At 39.9% G+C, this 25,785-nt stretch overlaps 1 protein-coding gene across 5 annotated transcripts in view; it reads right to left on the bottom strand.

Moving 5' to 3' along the window:
- Nucleotides 1-1,762: 1,762 nt before the first annotated feature.
- The window catches only part of LOC118276677 (EH domain-binding protein 1), a 50,236-nt gene continuing 26,213 nt past the window's right edge, over nucleotides 1,763-25,785 (bottom strand). For 2 of the 5 annotated variants that reach the window (XM_050699923.1, XM_050699924.1), the window contains exons 11-25: nucleotides 25,349-25,415; nucleotides 24,821-24,950; nucleotides 23,983-24,172; nucleotides 20,627-20,774; nucleotides 20,050-20,180; nucleotides 17,542-17,697; nucleotides 16,709-16,791; nucleotides 16,132-16,223; nucleotides 15,233-15,331; nucleotides 14,407-14,537; nucleotides 13,306-13,563; nucleotides 10,966-11,051; nucleotides 10,460-10,583; nucleotides 7,136-7,200; nucleotides 1,763-6,787 (exon numbers count right to left, since the gene is read on the bottom strand). In XM_050699923.1, the coding sequence (XP_050555880.1) occupies nucleotides 6,709-6,787; nucleotides 7,136-7,200; nucleotides 10,460-10,583; nucleotides 10,966-11,051; nucleotides 13,306-13,563; nucleotides 14,407-14,537; nucleotides 15,233-15,331; nucleotides 16,132-16,223; nucleotides 16,709-16,791; nucleotides 17,542-17,697; nucleotides 20,050-20,180; nucleotides 20,627-20,774; nucleotides 23,983-24,172; nucleotides 24,821-24,950; nucleotides 25,349-25,415 (1,839 nt within the window). In that variant the 3' untranslated portion in view covers nucleotides 1,763-6,708. Of the gene's footprint in view, nucleotides 6,788-7,135; nucleotides 7,201-10,459; nucleotides 10,584-10,965; nucleotides 11,052-11,796; nucleotides 11,848-13,305; nucleotides 13,564-14,406; nucleotides 14,538-15,232; nucleotides 15,332-16,131; nucleotides 16,224-16,708; nucleotides 16,792-17,541; nucleotides 17,698-20,049; nucleotides 20,181-20,626; nucleotides 20,775-23,982; nucleotides 24,173-24,820; nucleotides 24,951-25,348; nucleotides 25,416-25,785 lie in introns of all 5 variants that reach the window. The other 3 variants (XM_050699925.1, XM_050699926.1, XM_050699927.1) reach the window with 3 other exon arrangements.

The raw sequence follows: 25,785 nt of genomic DNA, 5'->3' as shown, positions 1-25,785 counted from the left end.
GTATTTTTCGACAACTTAATAGATCAACTAACTTTACTAACTCATCACACCGACTCCAGAAGTAACAATAATTGTACCTAACTACAAACATTATAATGTGTGTGATGAATGAGCATAATAAATAAATACGATTGTTGATTTTTTATATTTTTAAGTTTCATGTGACATTTTACAAATACTAGGCAACTATTTTAAGAATATGAAAGTGTCTAAATAATATCACTAAAATCTGTACCTATTTAGCAGTTTTCAAATTTGATTACCTAATACATAAATGAACTCGATAAGTTACATTATTCAGCTACATCCCTAATCATAAACGAGAGATTAAAAAAAATGGATAGTTGCCCGCGCCATTGGCATGTATACGCGCCATTGGCATGTATACATGCCAATGGCGCGTAACTGATAGATAATAGTGCTGTAACTTGCTGCAATTTTATATGTATTTTTGTGTCTCAAAAGGTTGATATTTTATTGATAGTTGCTATTAATGTGGTCTTAAGTTTATTACAGTGGGAGATTAGGTTAAATAAATATTCTTTAATAATAATAATAATAATAATAATATATTTATTTGCATTAAACATGGTATACAAGGTCTTACACACAAAAATCGTTAGTTCAAACATGTTTAGCTTATGATAAAGCATGCAAAATTGTTACAAGTTGCAAGCGTTGGAGTTGTAACGTTAGTATTCTAAGTACTCCTTAATACTATAAAAATTATTTTCATTCAACCACTTATACAATTTAAATTTAAATAGTCTACAATTTAATTCTTTTAGTGTCTTTGGCAAGTTATTATATACACGTACACACATAGCTACACAGTTTTTATTATATTTGGTACACCTAGGCAGTTCGTCAAGTACAAGTGTGTATTGGTCACGCCGACTTCGTGAACATACCTCTTCAGCTGTTTTAAATAAGTCTTGGTGCTTTTTTACGAACATACACATCTCATAAATATATAATGAAGGCAACGGTAGCAAACCAAGCTTTTTAAATATTGGCTTACAAGATTCATCGGGCGGAATCCCGTATATGGCGCGTATACACTTTTTTTGTGCGATAAATGCCCTGTTGTGTTCCGTACTATTTCCCCATGTTAGAAGTCCATACCGCAACGAAGACTCAACGTAAGCTCGGTTTTTATGTTTTTATGTTATAAGCAGTTTATTCAACTCGGTTTTTATGTTATAAGCAGTTTATTCAAAAAAATTTCAAACGAAAATTATTACTCACTTTGGTTTATCGATAACATTTTGGAATCCCTAATATTTTCAAGGTTATTTCGTTGAATTTGTGGCTTGGCGTGGAGGGCACAGCGAAGCGTTTATGCTCTGGCGGTCAAAAGGTTAATTAAAATTTCCGTGGTGCTCGACCACTGGGTTTCTGCTAGTAGTGCAATCTTTTTTTTGCCTTGCTTCAGTCATTCTGTCTTCTGCTTTAAATATCACCGAAGGAAGTGGAAACTGTCGTTTTCTTTCCTTCTACTTTTTGATTCATTGCGGGATCAAAGAGAGTTGTTATTCATGGGACGCACCGAACTTCAGTGTTCTGGTTGTATCTACTGTAGATCATGAAGGCTGTCCCACTTACAAAAAGATGAGAAGGGCACCAGAGAATTGCGTATACATAGTTACAAGTTCGTTGTTGGACTTTTCAAATCAAGAAAAAGACGTACAAATATGTGACCAAACACGGTAATATTTACTGCTAAAAAGTGGGTAAGCTATTATGAAATAAAACTCAAATATATTTTACAATATCACTTTATTTCATTACGGTCCATATTTATAAATAGTAGCGTTGTTACCGAGTACAGACGATTATGGCGTGGCTTACATTGCTCAAACTACCGTGTCGCATCTAGGCTATGGTATATCGAGGCACACACACAACACATACAGACAGACATTTTACTTTTATTCATATATTTGGTAAGAAAATCACAATAATCAGTCGTTTGCAAGGAAACTTAAAGCCTCTTATTCAAAAAACAACAAAAAAAAACATTTTGACAGTTCGCAGTTAGTGTTGCCAGATTCAAAAAAATCTTTGACGTCATTTAATTTACATTAATTATAGATTATAAAGAAATCTGTAATATCTATTTTAAAAGGCATCATTTTTTATTATGTCTTACTTTTAATGAAATAGTTTATACGTTATTATAATTATGTGATTATAGTACTAATGTATGAGATGTGTGTTGCCCGCGTACAATAATAAATACACAAATAACTACCACGGTATAATGTGACATTGAGTTTCCTATCGCGAGACTTGGGTTTATATGTTAAAAGACATTTTATCTTAAAGTCAGCCATTTAAAGTTCAAAATTAAATACGTCCTGATTGTTACAATACCACTATAATTTTCAATTCTCTAAAGAAAATCTTGATAATAATTACAAATTACGACAAGTTTATCATGTCTAATAGATTTTCAATATTAATCTTTTTGCAATAAGGTTCAAAATCTATTAACCGATTTTTGTCATAGTGATTTATGGCACTGTTTGCCTAAAAATCTTTAATTACCCTCCTCTAGATATTTAAAGAATAGAAATTAAACCTGATGGTAAGCAATCGCCGCCGCCCATTGACATCCCAAACACCAAAGGCGTTACAAGTGCGTTGCCCGCCTTTTAGGAATTAGGAATTAAATTGGGGAATCGGGGATTGGGAAGACTGAGAAGGGGGGTAATTAGGCCTCTGGTAACCTCACTTACACAACGCAAGCGTTGTTTCACGTCGGTATTCTGTGAGGCCGTGGTATCAATCCGGTCGATCCGGCCCATACGTGCCAAAGCATTAATTATATAACTATATAAAAAGTGTTTAATAACCAAGTACCTTTAAATTCCTCTAACATATAAAACCCAAGTAAATTTCCCTTAAAAAGTGACGTCACACTAAAAATCGACAATCCACACAAATTGTAATTTCTACATTGAAATGTGTAGGTACATACATTTTATTATTATTTATTTATAAGCCTTAGTTTGCAAAATATCGCATAACTTACGTTTTACAAAAAAAATCGCTGGCAACCCTAAAGTTCTATTTGAGGGTAGTCGTAGAAAAATTTGTCGGTGAAAATGTTCATGTACCCTCTTTTTGGTATTTTAGAATTTTATAAGTTTTTTGGAATCATCCGTGATTATGGTGCTTGCAACAGTGCCGAAATATCGGAAACTCACAAAAATAATAAACTTGGTAAATATCCCGTTTCAAGTTGTAATGATATTGTTAGAATTTTTATTTTAAAATGGTTATGAGGCTCTCTCTTTGGAAAGCTTTTTTTTTTCATTACTGTAGGCCTCACTTTGTTATAATGTTCTCATTAATTATTTTCAGTTCCATACGCTAAGTATGAGTTTGTTTTACGTTTAAAATAATCGAAATGAGAGCGCGTTCGGCATTCTGATTGGCCGGCTGAAATAAACCAACTAATCAGAGCGCCCAACGTTTTCTCGTTTTGATGTCGTTTTACGTAAAACAAACTCATACTAAAGGTTTTGTTTAATATTGCATGTCAAATTATTGTTTTTTTATTAAATAGAACTTTAGGGTAGCCAGCGTGAAATATTTACATTATTTATTTAATAATAAGATAAACGTACGTCGTTTAGTAAAAATTGCACAAATTGTGAAGTCTGATCACGTGGTATAATTTAGCACCGGCCGATTAAGTTGGACACAAACGTGCGACAAGTCGCAAGTCGCAGCGACTTTTAAAAAAAAGTAAGGAATAGAAACAGCGACTTAATAAATAATAAATGACTTGGACTGGTTTGACTAAATTATGTAATAATAAAGTTTGACGACTTGTCGCAGCGTTCGTCCGTTCCTCAGACAATTTAGATCCACATCCCGATTTATCAAATACTGAACATTCAAGGCAAGATTTTATTTTGTCGCGTAAAAATAAATATCTTTAACTAAATAAAATACGCTATTATTTACATTTAAATAAAAAAAAATTGATCGCTTAAAAAAAATGTCTACTTAAAAAAATATAAAATTAACTTTAAACCATAGCGTTACAAGAATCCATTGACTATGGCAAAATTGTACTTAAATATCACCATTCTATCTAAAAAAAGGGGGGAGGGGGATAGTTAGGATTAATAAAAAAATATTCTTTGGTAAACCTATACCAAAAATAAAATTAAGCCATATACGTTAAGCTAAACCTAAGGGTTGGTTCTAAACACGCACATAAGACGCGACACACGATGCGATTTAAATTCGACTAAAAACTACTTTAGTCGACAGTTTGTAAAAGTAAGAATTTATTCACTGATATGACACAAAGCAAAGATGAAATCTCTTCAGCTTAATATAATTTTGAAAACCATCAAATTTATGATTTTGAAAATTGACAAATACTAAACAATAATTTATTTAAAAAGTTACTGCGGAACGACAAAGATCATTCTTACCTTTACAAAGGTACGACTAATCGCATCGTATGTTGACCGACATTTTGTTTTAGTTTAGAACCAAAAAACTATACAGAGACAAATGCTAAAATACTCGCACACACACGGCGACACACCAAGTTATACAACCAATATAAACTGACCGTCGAATGTGTGGAAAGATCATACAAAGCGAGACCATGGTAAACTGGTTAATTAGGGATCGATGGATAGATGACTAATTTTAATTTAAATGTCCGCCTTATAGATTATTTTAAAACATTAGACACGTATTTTTTATTTTCTTATGGAAACAAATACTTTCAAAGATATATCGATTTGAAATATCGCGAGACGTCACTTCTAGGTACGTTTTATACGTAGAAATTACGTATTTGCGCCCACTCCTGAACTTTGATTCGTTTCATCTAAGCATTGTTATCTTATATGACAAAATAAAAAAATACGTGTCTAATATTTTCTCATTACCTAACTGACGGACTAAATAGATTTTTAATTTTCATACCCCGTCATCATCCCTATTGTTTTAAACTGACCGTCGAATGTGTGGAAAGATCATACAAAGCGAGACCATAGTAAACTGGTTATGTATAACTTCATATGTAGTCGTGTGTGAACATATAAAAATATATAGGAAACAATTATTTTGAGTATTATCCGTCCCACGACTGAGGCCAAAATGTAATCTTAAGTGACACGTGCGATTTGTCGGCGGCGTTTAATCGCAGATAGATATCTAGATATGGAAGAAACATCGACAAAATTGTGAAATGTTAAATTTCATTCACATAAAAAAATTAGTTAATCGCCACCGACAAATCGCAAGTGCGTACATAACCTAACTCACCAATTTAATAACATCAACTATGTATTATGCCAATGAAGCACGTCCAAATAATATTATTACAATAATTATTCATAATAATTAAATTATCAAATATAATTGGAATTATAAAAAACTGTAATTTTTTATCATACAATTTTTCAAATAAGTTACACTTTTAATTCATTTCCGCGCCACTTGAGGCGCTGGTGTCGCTTTAAGTCTACTACCCAATACAACATTTTTTGTTAATGTAAAATCAAATTATTGATAGCTGATTGGGCTTATAGGACCTTACTACACCAACGACATCTTGTGAGTAATAAATTAAACGTCGTCATTGTATTCAAAAATGTATTAATATACGCATTATTTATAAACCGTCTCGTTGGTCGAGTGGTCGCAAGTGCGACTGCCGGACAACCCCTTGCCCGGGAATCGAACCCGATACCCCATTCGGTTATATATAATAATATGCACCTCTGCTACCCCTTCGGGGATAAAAGGCGTGAGGTTGCGTCGGTTATTCAGTGTACAATGTACACCCACTTTTCACCATTTGTGTTATAAGTCCCATGTAATAGGGTGTGAGCCTAATGCCATATACTAGGCACAATTTCAGACTCCGTCCTACTACTGAGAAATTTTCTAAAAATGCCCAGTAATATTTTGGCCGACACAGGAATTGAACCCGAGACCCCTTGTTCGGCAGTCGCACTTGCGACCACTCGACCAACGATGCAGTCATACAATATTTAAAAGTGAAAATCCCATTCTATAGCGCGATACGTATATACTGCAATGAAAATGAAATTGTAGCATAAAAATAAAAACATTTACAATTTAAAAATTAAATTAAATAATAAATAAGTGTTACGACTTTTCTTTAATTAATGATTTTATCACCAGTGAACTATTTGAGAAAAGGCAAAGTCAAAATCAAATCATTTATTCCGAAACCATAAATAGGTACTTTTGAAATGTTTAATTGGAAAACCATAAAGAAAAAATATATTTTTCAACGTAATATTTCTTTAAAAAGGTAGACAGAGGGTTCGATTCCCGCATAGAGCAACTTGAATCAACGCAACTTAACGAATTGTTGTTTCGGGTCTGAGGTGTGAAATTGCATGTTTGTAAATCCAAAAATACTTTTTTTGAGGGGGTAAAATCATCCAATGACTTCTCCCGCCCTGGGTAAGGCGAGAGGGAGTGTCAAAAATACTTGCGACGGGAATCAAACCACGACACACGTTCTGAACTACATTTAAATAACTTATTTCAATCTCAAAAAGTCCACTGATGTAAAATCTCGTGTTAGTATAGTATATGTACTACGATGTACAGGGTGTTTCAATTATACATGTATACATGGTGTTCCGATATACCTGTATACAGGGTGCTTCAATACACTGGTATACAGGGTGTTCACTGTAGGATACAGTTGTTCTTCCTTTGGATTTCGACTTGAGATAGATTGCGCTCTATTTCGTCGTCGTCTGCTATTCTGTAAGTTAAAGAAATAATAAATTAATATGGTATATTTACTTTGTGTGTCGCGGAATGCTGATCATGAATATGAGCCTCTAGCATGGCTTGAAATTAGTCGAGTTCCTCGTCAAACAGTTAAGTGAGTAAGCCGATAACATAATAATTAAAAAATATATATTTAATACTGAATAGTATCAAGTATGACTGCCACATAATATGTACTTCCGGTTAGTCGTGGGTTTGAATCCCGGATTGTGTTAAGCTAAGTAAAAACTTGATTTTAAATACTAAAAAAACAGACGAATTAAAAACCTCCTCGTATTTTTGGAAGTCGGTTAAATACATAATAGTAAATGTAACTCACGCTCTCTCCTGCTCATCCATTTCTTGCACTAGCCTGTCTCTCTCGTTCACAGCGGATAGTAGTTCCTGAAACAACGATATTAAATTAGAGCGACTGCCTTGTTGGTTGGAGTTGGAGGTTAAAGTGTTATGCGACTGCCGGTGGGAAGGGGTCTCGGTATCAATTCCGGGTCCGGCAAAGTATTACTAGGTATTTTTTCGGTTTTTCGAAAATTTCTCAGTATTAGCTCACCCCATATTAGACGGGACTTATAACACAAATAGTGGGTGTCCATGGTATAGCAATATTACGTGTCGTAATGTATAGCTTTGCCTAACCCTTTCGGGGATAAAGGCGTGACGTTGCTTTGTAAATTAGAGCTTATTTGCGTTTAAAAGTGCTTAGATTTGGATTAATTAAGTAAAATAATGCTTTCTTTCTGAATAGGGGCTACTATATTGTTCTTCATCAAATGGCGTTAGTGTGAACTTATTGTCTTTTAGCCCAACAGGGAGTGTCACACCATTGGTCATAAAATGTTGACAGCTGCAGTGATTTGACAAAATCACTTCTTGCTACATTTGTTGACCAAAATCACGGTAGACCCCATTTGGTATCAGCTATTAGCAAAACCAAAGGGCCAACTTTACATATAAGAGTTTACTATAATCTCTCACTCTCTTTCTCTTTCTCTTAAAAGACAGGTTAGATATCGTAGTATAAAAGATTTAGACTTATCACAAAGCGCTTCTGCTCGGTCTTATGTATCCCCTAGTGTAAGACTAGCCCCCCCCGTACCTGCAGCAGTAGCCGCTCCCTCCGCTTCTGTCCGGGCGTCTTCCTCCACTCGTCGACGCCCAGCGACAGTGTTATGTATCCCCTAGTGTAAGACTAGCCCCCCCCGTACCTGCAGCAGTAGCCGCTCCCTCCGCTTCTGTCCGGGCGTCTTCCTCCACTCGTCGACGCCCAGCGACAGTGTTATGTATCCCCTAGTGTAAGACTAGCCCCCCCCCCCCGTACCTGCAGCAGTAGCCGCTCCCTCCGCTTCTGTCCGGGCGTCTTCCTCCACTCGTCGACGCCCAGCGACAGTGTTATGTATCCCCTAGTGTAAGACTAGCCCCCCCCGTACCTGCAGCAGTAGCCGCTCCCTCCGCTTCTGTCCGGGCGTCTTCCTCCACTCGTCGACGCCCAGCGACAGTGTTATGTATCCCCTAGTGTAAGACTAGCCCCCCCGTACCTGCAGCAGTAGCCGCTCCCTCCGCTTCTGTCCGGGCGTCTTCCTCCACTCGTCGACGCCCAGCGACAGTGTTATGTATCCCCTAGTGTAAGACTAGCCCCCCCGTACCTGCAGCAGTAGCCGCTCCCTCCGCTTCTGTCCGGGCGTCTTCCTCCACTCGTCGACGCCCAGCGACAGTGTTATGTATCCCCTAGTGTAAGACTAGCCCCCCCCGTACCTGCAGCAGTAGCCGCTCCCTCCGCTTCTGTCCGGGCGTCTTCCTCCACTCGTCGACGCCCAGCGACAGTGTTATGTATCCCCTAGTGTAAGACTAGCCCCCCCCCCCGTACCTGCAGCAGTAGCCGCTCCCTCCGCTTCTGTCCGGGCGTCTTCCTCCACTCGTCGACGCCCAGCGACAGTGTTATGTATCCCCTAGTGTAAGACTAGCCCCCCCCCCGTACCTGCAGCAGTAGCCGCTCCCTCCGCTTCTGTCCGGGCGTCTTCCTCCACTCGTCGACGCCCAGCGACAGTGTTATGTATCCCCTAGTGTAAGACTAGCCCCCCCCCCCGTACCTGCAGCAGTAGCCGCTCCCTCCGCTTCTGTCCGGGCGTCTTCCTCCACTCGTCGACGCCCAGCGACAGTGTTATGTATCCCCTAGTGTAAGACTAGCCCCCCCCCGTACCTGCAGCAGTAGCCGCTCCCTCCGCTTCTGTCCGGGCGTCTTCCTCCACTCGTCGACGCCCAGCGACAGTGTTATGTATCCCCTAGTGTAAGACTAGCCCCCCCCCCCGTACCTGCAGCAGTAGCCGCTCCCTCCGCTTCTGTCCGGGCGTCTTCCTCCACTCGTCGACGCCCAGCGACAGTGTTATGTATCCCCTAGTGTAAGACTAGCCCCCCCCCGTACCTGCAGCAGTAGCCGCTCCCTCCGCTTCTGTCCGGGCGTCTTCCTCCACTCGTCGACGCCCAGCGACAGTGTTATGTATCCCCTAGTGTAAGACTAGCCCCCCCCCCCGTACCTGCAGCAGTAGCCGCTCCCTCCGCTTCTGTCCGGGCGTCTTCCTCCACTCGTCGACGCCCAGCGACAGTGTTATGTATCCCCTAGTGTAAGACTAGCCCCCCCCCCGTACCTGCAGCAGTAGCCGCTCCCTCCGCTTCTGTCCGGGCGTCTTCCTCCACTCGTCGACGCCCAGCGACAGTGTTATGTATCCCCTAGTGTAAGACTAGCCCCCCCCCCGTACCTGCAGCAGTAGCCGCTCCCTCCGCTTCTGTCCGGGCGTCTTCCTCCACTCGTCGACGCCCAGCGACAGTGTTATGTATCCCCTAGTGTAAGACTAGCCCCCCCCCCCGTACCTGCAGCAGTAGCCGCTCCCTCCGCTTCTGTCCGGGCGTCTTCCTCCACTCGTCGACGCCCAGCGACAGTGTTATGTATCCCCTAGTGTAAGACTAGCCCCCCCCCCCCGTACCTGCAGCAGTAGCCGCTCCCTCCGCTTCTGTCCGGGCGTCTTCCTCCACTCGTCGACGCCCAGCGACAGTGTTATGTATCCCCTAGTGTAAGACTAGCCCCCCCCCGTACCTGCAGCAGTAGCCGCTCCCTCCGCTTCTGTCCGGGCGTCTTCCTCCACTCGTCGACGCCCAGCGACAGTGTTATGTATCCCCTAGTGTAAGACTAGCCCCCCCCCCCGTACCTGCAGCAGTAGCCGCTCCCTCCGCTTCTGTCCGGGCGTCTTCCTCCACTCGTCGACGCCCAGCGACAGTGTTATGTATCCCCTAGTGTAAGACTAGCGCCCCCCCGTACCTGCAGCAGTAGCCGCTCCCTCCGCTTCTGTCCGGGCGTCTTCCTCCACTCGTCGACGCCCAGCGACAGTGTTATGTATCCCCTAGTGTAAGACTAGCCCCCCCCCCCGTACCTGCAGCAGTAGCCGCTCCCTCCGCTTCTGTCCGGGCGTCTTCCTCCACTCGTCGACGCCCAGCGACAGTGTTATGTATCCCCTAGTGTAAGACTAGCCCCCCCCCGTACCTGCAGCAGTAGCCGCTCCCTCCGCTTCTGTCCGGGCGTCTTCCTCCACTCGTCGACGCCCAGCGACAGTGTTATGTATCCCCTAGTGTAAGACTAGCCCCCCCCCCGTACCTGCAGCAGTAGCCGCTCCCTCCGCTTCTGTCCGGGCGTCTTCCTCCACTCGTCGACGCCCAGCGACAGCCGCAGCTCGCGGGCCAGCAGCTCGCAGCGACGGCTCAGGTCCTCCTCTTGTTCACTGCGAGGATATAACAAGGAAATTAAGTGTGGGAGAGCCATGCTTTGGAACGAATGGGCCGGCTCGACCGGAGTGATACCACGGCTGAGCTGAAAACTGACGTGAAACAACGCTTGCGTTGTGTGAGTGAGGTTATTGGAGGCCCAATTATGCCACTTCCCAATCTTCCCCATCCCCGATTCCCCATCAACCCTTAAATTCCTAACCCCCAAAAGGCCGGCAACGCACTTGTAACGCCTCTGAGGTGCAGGCATGGCGGTGATTGCTTAACATCAGGCGATCCGTATGCTCGTTTACCGGCTTATACCATCAAAAAAAAAACATCCCCAATTATGGGAGTTATTTAAATACTTAAATAAATAAGTATAAAAACAATACGTACAGTATATTAAGCTGCATCTGTCTCCTCAGCAGCGCGTTCTTCTTGTTCACCAGGTTGAACCACTGGGACATCAGCCGGTCCTCCTCCTGAACATATACACATCACATTACAATCTATACTAATATTATAAAGCTGAAGAGTTTGTTTGTTTGTTTGAACGCGCTAATCTCCAGAACTACTGGTCCGATATGAATAATTCTTTTTGTGTTGAATAGTGCATTTATCGAGGAAGGCTATAGGCTATAAAACATCACGCTATGACCAATAGGAGCTAAGCAGAGCGGGTGAAACCGCGCGGAAGTAGCTAGTTTATTTATATATATACTAATATACTAATTTACATACACAACATTACAGCTTACGCCAATACGTTATACAGCCAAAAGAATAGTTTTAATAGTTTTTTACCCTTGGGACGTGTATTAATCATGTGATACTCAATAAGGGGGAGGGGGGTTACAAAAAATCATGAATCATCACGCGGGGGGACGGGGATTTTAATAAAATATCACGTGTATTTACATTTTCGTCAAGTTAGAAGCTAGGTAGTTGCGTGATTGACGGACAAACATCCAAACAAACAAACTTTCACATTTATAAATATTAGTGAATAGGTTGCTTATGGGCAGACGTGCTCCATCGTAGGCCGCATCATCACTTACCATCAGGTGAGATAGCGGACAAACGTCGACCCATTAAATGTAAAAAAAAAATTGTGATATTACTTTTGCGTCATATTTTCTCGTACTGTTTAAGGGGGAGGGGGATAAGGATGCAGTATAGGTAATGTATGTTAGTATGTTATAGGATATAGGAAAGGTAGGATGTTACCGGGTCAGTGGGGACTTGGATACAGGTCTTAAATAGCTTCCTCCACATTCTCTGCAAAATTACGTATTTGTGAGTTTTATCTTTTAACTGTAAACTACTAAAATGAAAACTGTAACTAATATTTTTATAATAACTATCGTGTGACATACTGAATTAACTAAAAAAATTTCCTCTGTGACTCGAAACATCATGGTTTTTGAGTAAACCATGATTTTTTTAGTTAATTTTGTAACTAATACCACAATTCCATCGATTTCAAACTTATAAACAGAAATTATAGCCAGGTTTCCTCATTTTCCTTTACTGTTAGAAAGTACAACATATAACTCGGAAAAAGTTACATTGTGACCTATGGAGTTTCTTGTTCGTTCTTCTCCATAAGAATCTACACTTTGGAACGAGCAAATAGTTTCACTAGAAGACTGACCGACAGATAGACATCTTTAATATTATTATATTTGCTTTGACGTTCAAAAGTGCCTTCCTGGTTTATTTGGAATAAAAAAAATGACTTTGACATGGGTACTTTGCCGTTGGTAGGTTTCGAAGCAGCACTTTCATGCATGAGAAGGGGGCATCTTAAACCTCTGAGCTAGCTTTCTGGGTGGCTGCGTACAGTATGCGTGTACTGGGTACAGGGGCCTTAGTCTGCTATTACAATTGTGTCAGAATGGTCGATCATTGAGCAGTGCAAGAGGGACGGAGCTATGTAGGTTGTATAGGTCCCTCTTACTCTGCCCAGGAGTGCCATACCTCAGTGTTGTCAGCGGACTCCATGACCCTCCGCAGCTGTTTCTCCAGCGCGGCGGCTCGCTCGTCGATGGCGCCCTGCTCGCGTATAGTAAGACTGTGTGAATATAAGTGAGTACAGGAGTATACCTCGGTATTGTCGGCGGACTCCATGACCCTCCGCAGCTGTTTCTCCAGCGCGGCGGCTCGCTCGTCGATGGCGCCCTGCTCGCGTATAGTAAGACTGTGTGAATATAAGTGAGTACAGGAGTATACCTCGGTATTGTCGGCGGACTCCATGACCCTCCGCAGCTGTTTCTCCAGCGCGGCGGCTCGCTCGTCGATGGCGCCCTGCTCGCGTATAGTAAGACTGTGTGAATATAAGTGAGTACAGGAGTATACCTCGGTATTGTCGGCGGACTCCATGACCCTCCGCAGCTGTTTCTCCAGCGCGGCGGCTCGCTCGTCGATGGCGCCCTGCTCGCGTATAGTAAGACTGTGTGAATATAAGTGAGTACAGGAGTATACCTCGGTATTGTCGGCGGACTCCATGACCCTCCGCAGCTGTTTCTCCAGCGCGGCGGCTCGCTCGTCGATGGCGCCCTGCTCGCGTATAGTAAGACTGTGTGAATATAAGTGAGTACAGGAGTATACCTCGGTATTGTCGGCGGACTCCATGACCCTCCGCAGCTGTTTCTCCAGCGCGGCGGCTCGCTCGTCGATGGCGCCCTGCTCGCGTATAGTAAGACTGTGTGAATATAAGTGAGTACAGGAGTATACCTCGGTATTGTCGGCGGACTCCATGACCCTCCGCAGCTGTTTCTCCAGCGCGGCGGCTCGCTCGTCGATGGCGCCCTGCTCGCGTATAGTAAGACTGTGTGAATATAAGTGAGTACAGGAGTATACCTCGGTATTGTCGGCGGACTCCATGACCCTCCGCAGCTGTTTCTCCAGCGCGGCGGCTCGCTCGTCGATGGCGCCCTGCTCGCGCTCCAGCGCCTCCAGCTCGCTCTGGATGTACGAGCCCGACTCCTTGCCCTGCGGACCATATATACCAGTCAAGCGACGTAAACCTAACAATGTAATGCCTTCTTTTGCTGTGCCCTAACAGGAGTAGGGTATAATTGGGGGTTCTGCATCACTTGCTCTCGCGGCGCTCGAGCTGCCCGAGTCGGATTCCCGTTGAATGCAGTTGCGAATCGAACGCAATACTTATTCGACTGTATTGTTATTGAATACGATATTCACATTACGATCTGCATAAGCGGTATAATTGGGGGCTTCTGCATCGCGCAGCTCGAGCGCCGCGAGAGCAAGTGATGCAGAACTCCCAATTATACCCTACTAACAGGGTCCATAATCCGAACTTAGCTCTAAGCCCCTTTAAACATCTTTGTTAACATTATGGAATGCAAATAAATATATGAATATGAATAAGTTTCAACATATTTAGACAAATTATTTGTTTTTAGCTTGCAATAACGTATGTGTAGTAATGTTATATTCTGTCTGTAGATAGATGTTGAATTATAAATGTTTTATGTATTGTATAAAAACACCTCTTTTTATTTTAGCACAAGTATTTTATTTTTTCACTTTACCTCACAATAGGATTTTTGCCTGTGTCGTAGACATTTACAAATATACAAGTTCACATACACATGACGCCTAGACCCGGAACAACAATTTCTGGATCACACACAGAATTGATCTGTGCAGGAATCCAACCCAACCTAGTTGCTTGGCAACCGGTTGCCCAACCATGCAGTCAACTCTCTATCTATATATTTAAGCAAATCTACAAACATATTTAAGTGCTTTGAACTGGCTTTATGATTTTGTACCTAGTGTTCAAGCGAGTGCTTTATTAAAGGGTGTTACCTCTTCAGCATCATGTAGGTCGTCTCCGGGCAGGGTGTCGACGATGGCTGCGAAGGACTGCAGCGGGGAGCGCCGGCCCGCGCTCAGCGACACCGACTTTATACTGCGGCTGTCCGAACTATGCCGGTCGTCTAGACATACATTACACAAATATAAATCACTAGCTGCTTCCGCGCGGTTTCACCCGCTCTGCTTGGATCCTTTTGGTCAAAGCGTGATGTTTTATAGCCTATAGCCTTCCTCGATAAATGCACTATTCAACACAAAAAGAATTATTCAAATCGGACCAGTAGTTCCTGAGATTAGTGCGTTCAAACAAACAAACAAACTCTTCAGCTTTATAATATTAGTATAGATTTAAGTCAATCATGTAAGTGACTGTTGATGAAGCGAAAGAAATGTGTAAGAACCGTGGCAATTGGCGTTCCATTGTCTCTGCCTACCCCCATGGGAGACAGGCGCGAGGTTATGTATGTATGTATGTAATCATTTAAGTGTGGGAGAGCCATGTTTCGGCACGAATGGGTCGGCTCGACCGGGATGATACTACAGCCTTACAGAATATCGACATGAAACAACACTTGCGTTGTGTAAGTAAGGTTACCGGAGGCCCGATTCCTCCCTTCCCAATCTTATCTAATCCTTGATCCCCCAACAACTTAAATTCCTAACACCCCCCCCCCCAAGGCTGGCAACACACTTATAACGCCTCTGGTGTATCAAGTGTCTATGGGCGGCGGCGATTGCTTATATAATATATAAATCAGTCTGTTGTGATGTTGAGAAAATATATCTTTTCACAGAGTGAACGAATGTAATATCTCACCAGATCTATCGGGGCTGACGGAGCTCTTCCTGGAGCCCGGCGTGGAGGGCAGAGACTCCGTCCTGCCCAGTAACGCGTCCAACTGCTCCACGCCACCAGCTGTAACAATAATAAAAACATCAATAATAACTTCTATTATGAGAGACTTTGAGGAAGTCAAACGGCTCGACTGGAGTGTTCTACGTGTGGGAGAGCAATACTTCGGCACGAATGGGCCGGCTCGACCGGAGTGATACCACGGCCTCATCGAAAACGGATTGAGGTTACCGGAGGCCCAATTCCCCGCATGGAACCGCATCGTACGGACCACATCATCAGCAATGCCTACATGCGATGCGTAGTGATGACGTCATACGGAATGCGTACGATGCGGGCCTGTGAACGCTTACCTTTAATTGGCACTTTGAAACGTCAAAATTGAATTGTCAGTCAGTCTGTCTGTCATCTCGGGTAACCATCAGCGATTATTGCTTACCGGGTGATCAACCTTCTCGTTCGCCATCAAATTAAACCTAATAATAAATACATATATCTTATAAAATATACAAAAAGGAATTGCTGTTCATTATTGAGGCGGTACGAAGTTTACTAGGCCAGGTAGTAAGTAAATACATATACATATATGTGTTATTTACCTGCATCTTATAAAATATACAAAAAGGAATTGCTGTTCATTATTGAGGCGGTACGAAGTTTACTAGGCCAGGTAGTAAGTAAATACATCTATACTAATATTATAAAGCTGAAGAGTTTGTTTGTTTGAACGCGCTAATCTCCAGAACTACTGGTCCGATTTGGATAATTCTGGCATGGCTATAAAACATCACGCTATGACCAATAGGAGTCAAGCAGAGCGGGTGAAACCGCGCGGAAGTATATAGTATATATGTGTTAGTTACCTGCAACAATTTCATCCATGACGGATTGCTTGCTGATGATCTCGACGGTGCCCGAGCGAGAGTTCCGCGAGGGGGATAGGGGTGACGTCGGACTGAAATAAAAATAATTATTACTATTACAATTAGATATTGAATCCGGGTACGGCCTAAGTTTTAGCAGTTCTCTTAAATATATCGGTGAACAAACTGCGATCCGCAAGCCACCTACGTAGGCTTAAGAATTATGGCAACCCCCTTCCCCCTCCTGAAGGGGAGACCCTTGTTCGAGAGGACATCATACGACTGATGATAATGAGGATGATAATTAGTTTGAAAGTATGGCATCATGAATGGTCAAAGCATTTAAAACACTTTTGAGACGTCAAATTGAATGTGCATCAGTGAAGCTAGATGCTCATACCAAAGTATAGCTTCGAAATTGAAAGTCTGCCCCCGTTATCGAGGAAGGCTATAAGGATAAACATCATGCTACAATCCACAGGACACGTTGCTCAGCGCAGGCTGCTCATAAATACAAGTCCCGGTGTTACTTGAAACTAGTTGAGCATTTCTCAAATTAATCAAGTTGATGACTTACCTAACAATACCGGCTCTAGCATCAGCGATGAGTTTTCTCGCTCTTTCTCGCAACATCGCCTGTCTCTCTTCCTCCGTCATTGGCTACAAATAATTATATAATATTAGGTACTATCTTATATGTAATGTACACATATAGGCAGCAACATTTAGTGCTTGCGTCAAATTATATAAATGTATAGGTGCTGGATATAGAAAATTATATTATGTGTAATTGATATATAGAATAGAGGATTTAGTTTATTTATTTTATAATATTACTAATATTAGATACTGTTGTATATTGTCTGTTTATTAATATAAAGACTAGATAAGTGTATAATGCCAATCTTCTGCTAACAGTCACTGATGTTTTCTATGGCGTTAAATTATTTTTATAAAAAAAAAAAAAACTTCAGTACTTAATTTCATAGTAATCGAACAAATTTTGTATGTCTGTTAAATTGTTTGTTAGTCAAAAATGTAGGTAATAATACTCGTGAAAGCGAATGCAGGCAAGGCCGCAAGGAAAAGCTAGTGTCACGAAACATTTTAAATTATAAAAGGAAATTATAAAATCATTCATCATCATCAAGTTTAATGTTGCATTAATGCATATAAACGAACCATTCAGGCATTAACTAACAATTTATTCCAAAATCAATTTTCCTACAAAAACAAAAAATGAAACAGATGATATAAGAATAAAAAAACAACGACTACTCTACCTACACTCTATATTAATGGCGGCACTAACTAAAACATACCTATCATGAAATACTAAATTAATTAAAATTACGATTTACTCAACATTTAATGGAGTAAACCGTAATTATAATTAATTTAAAAACATACCTTTTTAGGACTCACATCCCCATTCCTATGTCCATTCTCTTTCTCTTCTTTCTCTTTCTGTCTTAATTTTCTGTCCTTTTCCCTCGCCTCCCTTTTCGTAGCTTCAAGCAGCTGTCTCGCTCTCTCTTTCAACTCATCATGACGCGATAACAATTGCTGGCCAATGGCAATCGATGGTGACGTGATATTCGACCAATCAGCGAAGCGGGGTTACATAGCGTCGTCCAATCAGAAGCGTCAAACACAGGCATTGTTGTAAGCGGTGTCGATGGGCAATGGAAACAAATGACGGGATTTTTTTTAATTTTACGGTCGGCAAAACAAATGTGGAATAAAAATATGTATTTTTTTAAATACCTAATAGTATATGTTATGGTAAATCAATTAATATTTTATTTTGCTGACCGTATTATATGTTAAACGATTATGATATTAATGAGAACACGCTAGCATATTATCGCACTAGCATATAGTTGTTTCATCCCCCCTCCCCCCCAAACTTTGGACAAAGAACAAACATTTCCCATAAAATACACCCCATAAGGACAAGACAATAATATTTTACCCCATAATTCGTAACATAAATAATAAATAAAAAAATATGAAAACAAATGTTTGTTTGTCTGTTACATTGTCATTGTTAAACTATCAGCTATTTGTGGTAAACCCCAAATTAAAAACCTTTAGTACCCTTAGTTCAAGTGTGCTTTACGATTAAAGTAATCGAAACGAGAGCGCGTCCGTCCCGCTCTGATTGGCCGGTGCGAATAAACCAACCAATCAGGAGCGCCGAACACGCTCTCGTTTCTATTACTTTAGACGTAAAGCAACATTCGTACTAAGGGCCCAGAAATATAACCACGTTTTAAAATTTACTTCAAATGACATTAACCTAACTATAAGTATATAGGATTCTATTTAACCAAATCCAACAAATATGTGTCTACTATCTAACTATCAATACTAAAATCAATTTATGAATAACTTTGCCAATGAGGCTAACTATCTACATACTTCGAATGTAATTAAATCTTTAGAATTAGTTAGTGCTAAGCACGTATTTACAAATACTAAACTAATGATTTCATATCACCTAAAAAAAAACTAACTGCAATTAGTTGACTAAAATCTATGACACTACTGAGCCTATTAGTTTGGTTTAAATACACTAAACTAAAAACCAGGGCTTCCCAATCTTACTTAATCTTATGTACCATTAGTACGAATTAACGGTACGGTTCTGATTGGTCGGTTCATTCGAGCCGGCCAATTAGAGCGCCGAAGCACGAACTCGGTTCGATCTCGTTCAATGTTAAAATTCGTACTAAGTCCTCCATTTCTAACAATACCATAACTTTGTATCTACCCAAGATACTCTAAAATAAAAAAATATAATATACATATGTATAGTTCTAATTATGAAACTATAGAACTATACATAAAAACTATACTGAAACTAATAATCATTAGTATATTCCGACGCTTTTTTAAGGGGGGAAGTCATCAAATGACTTCTTTAAATGACTGACTTTAAACCACCCTGTTCCTACTCGTGCTTTTAGAGCCGGAGCTCCGGTAAACCTGTTAAGCAGTCTGCAGAGTGCCACTTCGTCGTTTACAAGTGCGCGTATAATAGTCTTAATTTTAATATTAAATTCTGTAGTGCATTTATATAATGAATGATAAATCGAACTATCAAATTATTCTATTGTCAGCAATCCGTAAGTTGGGAAACCCTGTATCAGTTAATATTTGAAAAACTAAACTAAAACTCATCTAATCAATTCTCAATTATAATTATAACGAAACTAATGTATAACGAATTATACTATAATGTATATAAAAGGTCAGTAACACACATATATTATGTATAATGTACAGATACAGCGTCCATACTGTGTATCTTCTGAAGTATATTGTTCTATGATATTTTCGAAACCAAATAAATAAACATGATTTGAGGTTGTAGCCAGAGAAACATACATACATAAATTAGTTACAATAAACACATATAGAATTTGTGATTTTGATAATGAAAATTTTTCCAAAATATATTTAACTTTTTGTGGTATAAGCCGGTAAACGAGCAGACGGATCACCTGATAGTAAGCAATCGCCGCCGTTCATGGATACCCGAAACACCAGAGGCGTTACAAGTGCGTTGCCAGCCTTCAAAGCCTCCCCCCTTTACAAATTTAAAGGTTGTTGGGGGATCGGGGATATTAACCTCACTCACACAACGAAACACAACGCAAGCGTTGTTTCACGTCGGTTTTCTGTGAGGCCGTGGTATCACTCCGGTCGAGCCGGCCTAGCAATGCCGAAGCATAGCTCTCCCACACTTAAATTCATGGTACATTTATATGAAATACACAATATCATCCAACTTTTTACATGCAAAGTGCTTTAATCAATCTTTTAAAGTCTGGCTACAACCTCATTGACATTAAACACGCTACATAACAAAATATCAAGCCATTCCTTAAAAAAACACAGAATTCGACTTACCGGTGTCGGTTTAGGTAGCTCCGGTGTTGTGGGTTTCGGTGGCGCGGTTACCCGGTTATCTGGTTCCGGTTGAGTTAACGGATCTGTTGTTGTAACCGGTTCTGATGGTTTCGTGTCCGGTTGAGGTGTTACTGCGGGGGTAAAATTGGGGAGGTTTATTAGTAAAACTAAGTTATAATAGGAATGATGACGGGGTATGATAATTAATAATTTATTTAATAACTAACGTTAGGTAATGAAAAAATATTCAAACGTTACTTAATTTTAAGACGCTCTCAAGACTAGTTCTGTAGCTACCAATTCTTTATAAAATAACAAAGATGGCACGATATTTAAGTACACTTAAAAAAAGTAGCCTACTAGTATTCGGGAGTTAGACACGCATATTTTTTTATTTTGTCCTAATATAAGACAACAATACTTAGATAAAACGAATCAAAGTTTAGAAGTGGGAGTAAATACGTAATTTCTACGTATAAAATGTACCTAGAAGCGACGTCACGCGATATTTCAAATCAATATATCTTCGTAAGTATTTGTTTCCGTAAGAAATAAAATAATGTATGAAAAATCTTACCAATTTCATTGTTTCCATTATTCCCATTGTTTCCATTATTCGTTGGCTGTGGAGCCGGTGGTTCCTGTGGTTCCTCCTCCTCATCAGACCCGAATGGATCCGTCAGCTCCTTGCGGGTCATCAACTTCTCCGGACGCACTGGGGGTGGCTGGAAACCAATGGTGGGTCAGATTAGATCAAGTTTTACACATAGATTTTCTGAGTTTAAGATTGTAATCAAATTTAAGAAATGTTATATACATATAACTAAAAAAATATAATATAACGGCAAAAGTGGTGATTAGGTCTTTTGACTAATTTCGAGTCACACCAGGGCTCATAATCTGAACATATCGTAGCTTATGTTTATGATTTCGAACAAACCGTTTACATAAACAAACCATAAACATTTATTTAAATTAATTAATATAAATACCGATACTGCCTCGTTGTTCGAGTTGTCGCAATTGCGACTGCAAGGTGTCTCAATTTCCGGGTCGGGCAAAGTATTGCTGGGCTTTTCTAAAATTTCTCAGTAGTAGCACGGAGTCTAGGATTGTGCCTAGTAGCCACTGGCAATAAGCTCACCCCCTATTACATGTGAGTTATAAACTTATAACACAAATGGTGAAAAGTTCATTTAGTGGAGTGCCTGGAGCATTCAAAACCGTAAAACCTCGGATTAGAGTTACAGTGAATGAATTAATATGATCGATGTGGGATATTGTTTTTTAAACTATAAATTGCAATGTTTACCCAAAATTTTTTTGTGCACTCCATTTTTTTATTGTTTAAACAAATTATTATTAAAAATTAATGTTTGGCCATATATTTTCACTTTAAACAGTATTTTTTTATCTATATGTTAAATCTTACCTGTGTAGACATATAGGAACATTTTTCAAAGATACCTGTGTATAAAAATAGCAGTATCTCGAACAGGTAGAAAAACGTGGAGGGTAGAGCGGAGCGACAGCTGCTATGTACAATGGAACTTCTTGGCCAGTTTAATTATAAATGAAACGCACTCTATTGTGTACATTGAAAAAAATACGGTAATTAATTATGACTAATGAAAAGAAAAAAAAAATATTTGTACAAAATCTGTTTATTTAAATATATTACATTGTTGTCTACATCAAATATTTTCTTCTACTTCATCTATCTGTATAATAGGTGAAGTATTGGAACAACTATTTCCGCTGCACTGTAAACATGATACACTGCAGTATAAACTACACTCGCGAGCAACCAAATCGACTCAACCTACATGTGCGCATTCGAAGATGTTTTCTTAAAAATATACTGAATTGCTTTTAAAAACCGATATACCATTAGAAAGCTTACAACTTCAGCTTTATATTGGTACCATTATTATAAAAATTGTATCAGTACTTTTTAAAATATTTAACTTAATTCAGCGGACTAGAGTATTTGCTCACTACGACTCCAACAAGTTATAACACAAACTACCCCTATAAAACCTCCACATTAAGGTTAACTTTATCTGTGGCTTATCGAAAGTTGATCATACACATCTCCGCAAAAACGCTTCATTTTATTTCCAAAAATTTTGGATACGACACCAGAAGAAGCCGCTCAAGTCGTTGCTCTACTGGAACAAGGACTAAGTCAGCGAAGAGTTGCTGCTCATCTGAGTTTGAGCCAATCTGCAGTATCAAGAGGGTACAGGTAGTATCAAGATACTAGTGCCTTCAATCGAAGACCAAGAATAAGCCGCCACCGGTCCACCTCGGAGAGAGACGACCGTTTTATTATTTCAACTTCACTACGAAATCGTCACTTAACCGGTGTCGATGTTCAACAGGAACTCAGAAGAGTTCGAAGAGTGGCTGTCAGCGAGTGGACAGTACGGAGATGGTTGAAGGAAGCCAAACTCACCCCTAAACGGCCTACCACAGGCCCGAAATTGACGACCCGCCATCGGCAAGCGCGCATTCAATTTGCCCGAGAACACCTGGCCAGTTCGCCCGGCGTTCCGTACGACTACCGTGCAGACACATTCTGCATTCGGCAGTTAATAAGACTGGCCTCCATTGTTCTATGCTCCAATCGAGGTGTTCTCGAGTTGAGTCGTTAAGTGACGATTTCGTAGTGAAGTTGAAATAATAAAACGGTCGTCTCTCTCCGAGGTGGACCGGTGGCGGCTTATTCTTGGTCTTCGATTGAAGGCACTAGTATCTTGATACTACCTGTACCCTCTTGATACTGCAGATTGGCTCAAACTCAGATGAGCAGCAACTCTTCGCTGACTTAGTCCTTGTTCCAGTAGAGCAACGACTTGAGCGGCTTCTTCTGGTGTCGTATCCAAAATTTTTGGAAATAAAATGAAGCGTTTTTGCGGAGATGTGTACGATCAACTTTCGATAAGCCACAGATAAAGTTAACCTTAATGTGGAGGTTTTATAGGGGTAGTTTGTGTTATAACTTGTTGGAGTCGTAGTGAGCAAATACTCTAGTCCGCTGAATTAAGTTAAATATTTTAAAAAGTACAAATACAATTTTTATAATAATGGTACCAATATAAAGCTGAAGTTGTAAGCTTTCGAATGGTATATCGGTTTTTAAAAGCAATTCAGTATATTTTTAAGAAAACATCTTCGAATGCGCACATGTAGGTTGAGTCGATTTGGTTGCTCGCGAGTGTAGTTTATACTGCAGTGTATCATGTTTACAGTGCAGCGGAAATAGTTGTTCCAATACTTCACCTATTATACAGATAGATGAAGTAGAAGAAAATATTTGATGTAGACAACCATGTAATATATTTAAATAAACAGATTTTGTACTAATATTTTTTTTTCTTTTCATTAGTCATAATTAATTACCGTATTTTTTTCAATGTACACAATAAAGTGCGTTTCATTTATAATTAAACTGGCCAAGAAGTTCCATTGTACATAGCAGCTGTCGCTCCGCTCTCCCCTCCACGTTTTTCTACCTGTTCGAGATACTGCTATTTTTATACACAGGTATCTTTGAAAAATGTTCCTATATGTCTACACAGGTAAGATTTAACATATAGATAAAAAAAATACTGTTTAAAGTGAAAATATATGGTCAAACATTAATTTTTAATAATAATTTGTTTAAAAAATAAAAAAAGGAGTGCACAAAAAATTTTTGGGTAAACATTGCAATTTATAGTTTAAAAAACAATATCCCACATCGATCATATTAATTCATTCACTGTAACTCTAATCCGAGGTGAAAACCCCCAGGCGCTCCACTAATTGTATAGAGGCATTCCATAATGTGCACTTCTGCCTACCCCTTTGGCGACACAAGGCGTTACAAAAAAAAAGACACCTCAGCTAGCTAGCTAACGTTAAATTAACTAAGTTAAACTAACTTACCTCATTAACCTTAAGTGGATCAGCGAACCACTTGGCACTGGGTTTATGGTCCCTGGCGGGAGACAGGACCTTGCCAAGTATGGCCTTGGACTGATGGAGGAGGTCCCTCACATCCTTCCTTCCTCCCGGAGACGGCTGTTCAGGAGTAGACCGCTCTACTGAGGCTCTGGATTCTTGGGACTCTTGTGAACTGTGGGAGAAATGGTGGGCGTGATGATATTTTTAGCTTCATAATACTTTCAAATTATTATGTCGTTTAGTGATAACATTTTTATGGGTGAATCATTAACCACCATAGTGGTGTGTTTGAAGATTACAATAGTAAAGTTTCGTACTTCAGACCGGATAATTAGATTTGAGAACATAAAAAGTTAAATAAACTCTACTCTCTATATACACACAACGTAGTTCACAAATGCACACTATGCGTCGCTTCGTATACGTGATGAATTTGTGTGAAGCAACAGAGACAGTAAAACAGGTAGGTCTTTCATAACAAATACATACGTAGTTTTTTGTATGAAAAATAGTACTCATTATCAATAATTTATATTAAACTATTGTAATCTCTTAGAACACCTTATACAATGTGATAGGGGTGGGACTTCTAACGCGGACGTACGAAAATTGCGTTAAGGCTGAGAACTACATCTAATTTTATCAAGAATATAATTTGAGCAAGAATCTGTAATTTCTTTCTCGAAAAGTGAATCAAAATTATATAATACTTATCTAAAATTACATATACACACTATAGAATCTTTTGCTATGTATAATTTCTATCTACGTGTTAGATTACACAAACTCCCACTATATAATTATGTAGCAGTATACGAACCCTGGCCGCGGCCTGTCCATCATATTCCTGGACCTTCGAGTGCTGATCTCCCGACTGAACAGTTCCTGCGGTATGGAGCCGTCCGTGTCGTGGCGCCCTACCAAGTACGATGATTCCGTCTCGTCGTTACCTGGGGATTTTATTTTATTAATTAAAGATAACAACAAGGCATTTATTTCAATTACATCAAATAAGGAAACTGCTTTCAACTTTCTTTACCACCTCCATTGTTTATAAGTCAAACAAGATACATTAAATCTTCTCTTAAGTCTGAAAAATACTATGTTGCGCATCAAAATTAGTCCAGACAAACGCGAGATAATCGCGCATAAACATAGTTGAGAGTTGAAAGAGAACCTCCTTTTTTGAAGTCGGTTAAAACAGCAGTTTTGAACGTCAAATTCAAAGCATTTATTTCTTTTAGTACTTTTAAGTCGGATGAACAGAATTGTTAGAAAGATAAATGATAAGATAATGTAGAATTACAAGTGACATTTTAGGTTTATAGGGAGGGAAAATGAACCTTACCTAATTGTTCTACTTGTAATTCGTTGCCGGTGAAATGTGCGCGCAGTTGGAATAGATATGTCATTATCTGAAATAGAAATAATACATCAACGTCATTATGTATATAGATATTTTTAAAGGAGTTTATATTGATTTGCATAAATATAAAAACATCTTCTAGCAAAAAAATACTGTCTACTGAAAATACCATCTGCTGGAAAGACGGTCTACTAAAATACCATCTACAGAAGGAAAGACAATATTAAAAAGACAGTAAAGAAAATACTGTTCTCTTAAAATACCATCTACTTAAAAGACCGTCTACTAAAAGTACCGTCTACTAAAAATACCATCTATTAAAAAGACTACTAAAAATATTTAATCTACTAAAATACTACCAACAGAAAAAAGCGACACAGAAAAGATCGTCTACTCAAAAGACCGTCTACTCAAAATAC

The sequence above is a fragment of the Spodoptera frugiperda genome, chromosome 17 (assembly GCF_023101765.2).
Source record: "Spodoptera frugiperda isolate SF20-4 chromosome 17, AGI-APGP_CSIRO_Sfru_2.0, whole genome shotgun sequence".
Taxonomy (NCBI): Eukaryota; Metazoa; Arthropoda; class Insecta; order Lepidoptera; family Noctuidae; genus Spodoptera; species Spodoptera frugiperda.
This window is presented reverse-complemented; position numbering and strand designations above follow the sequence as displayed.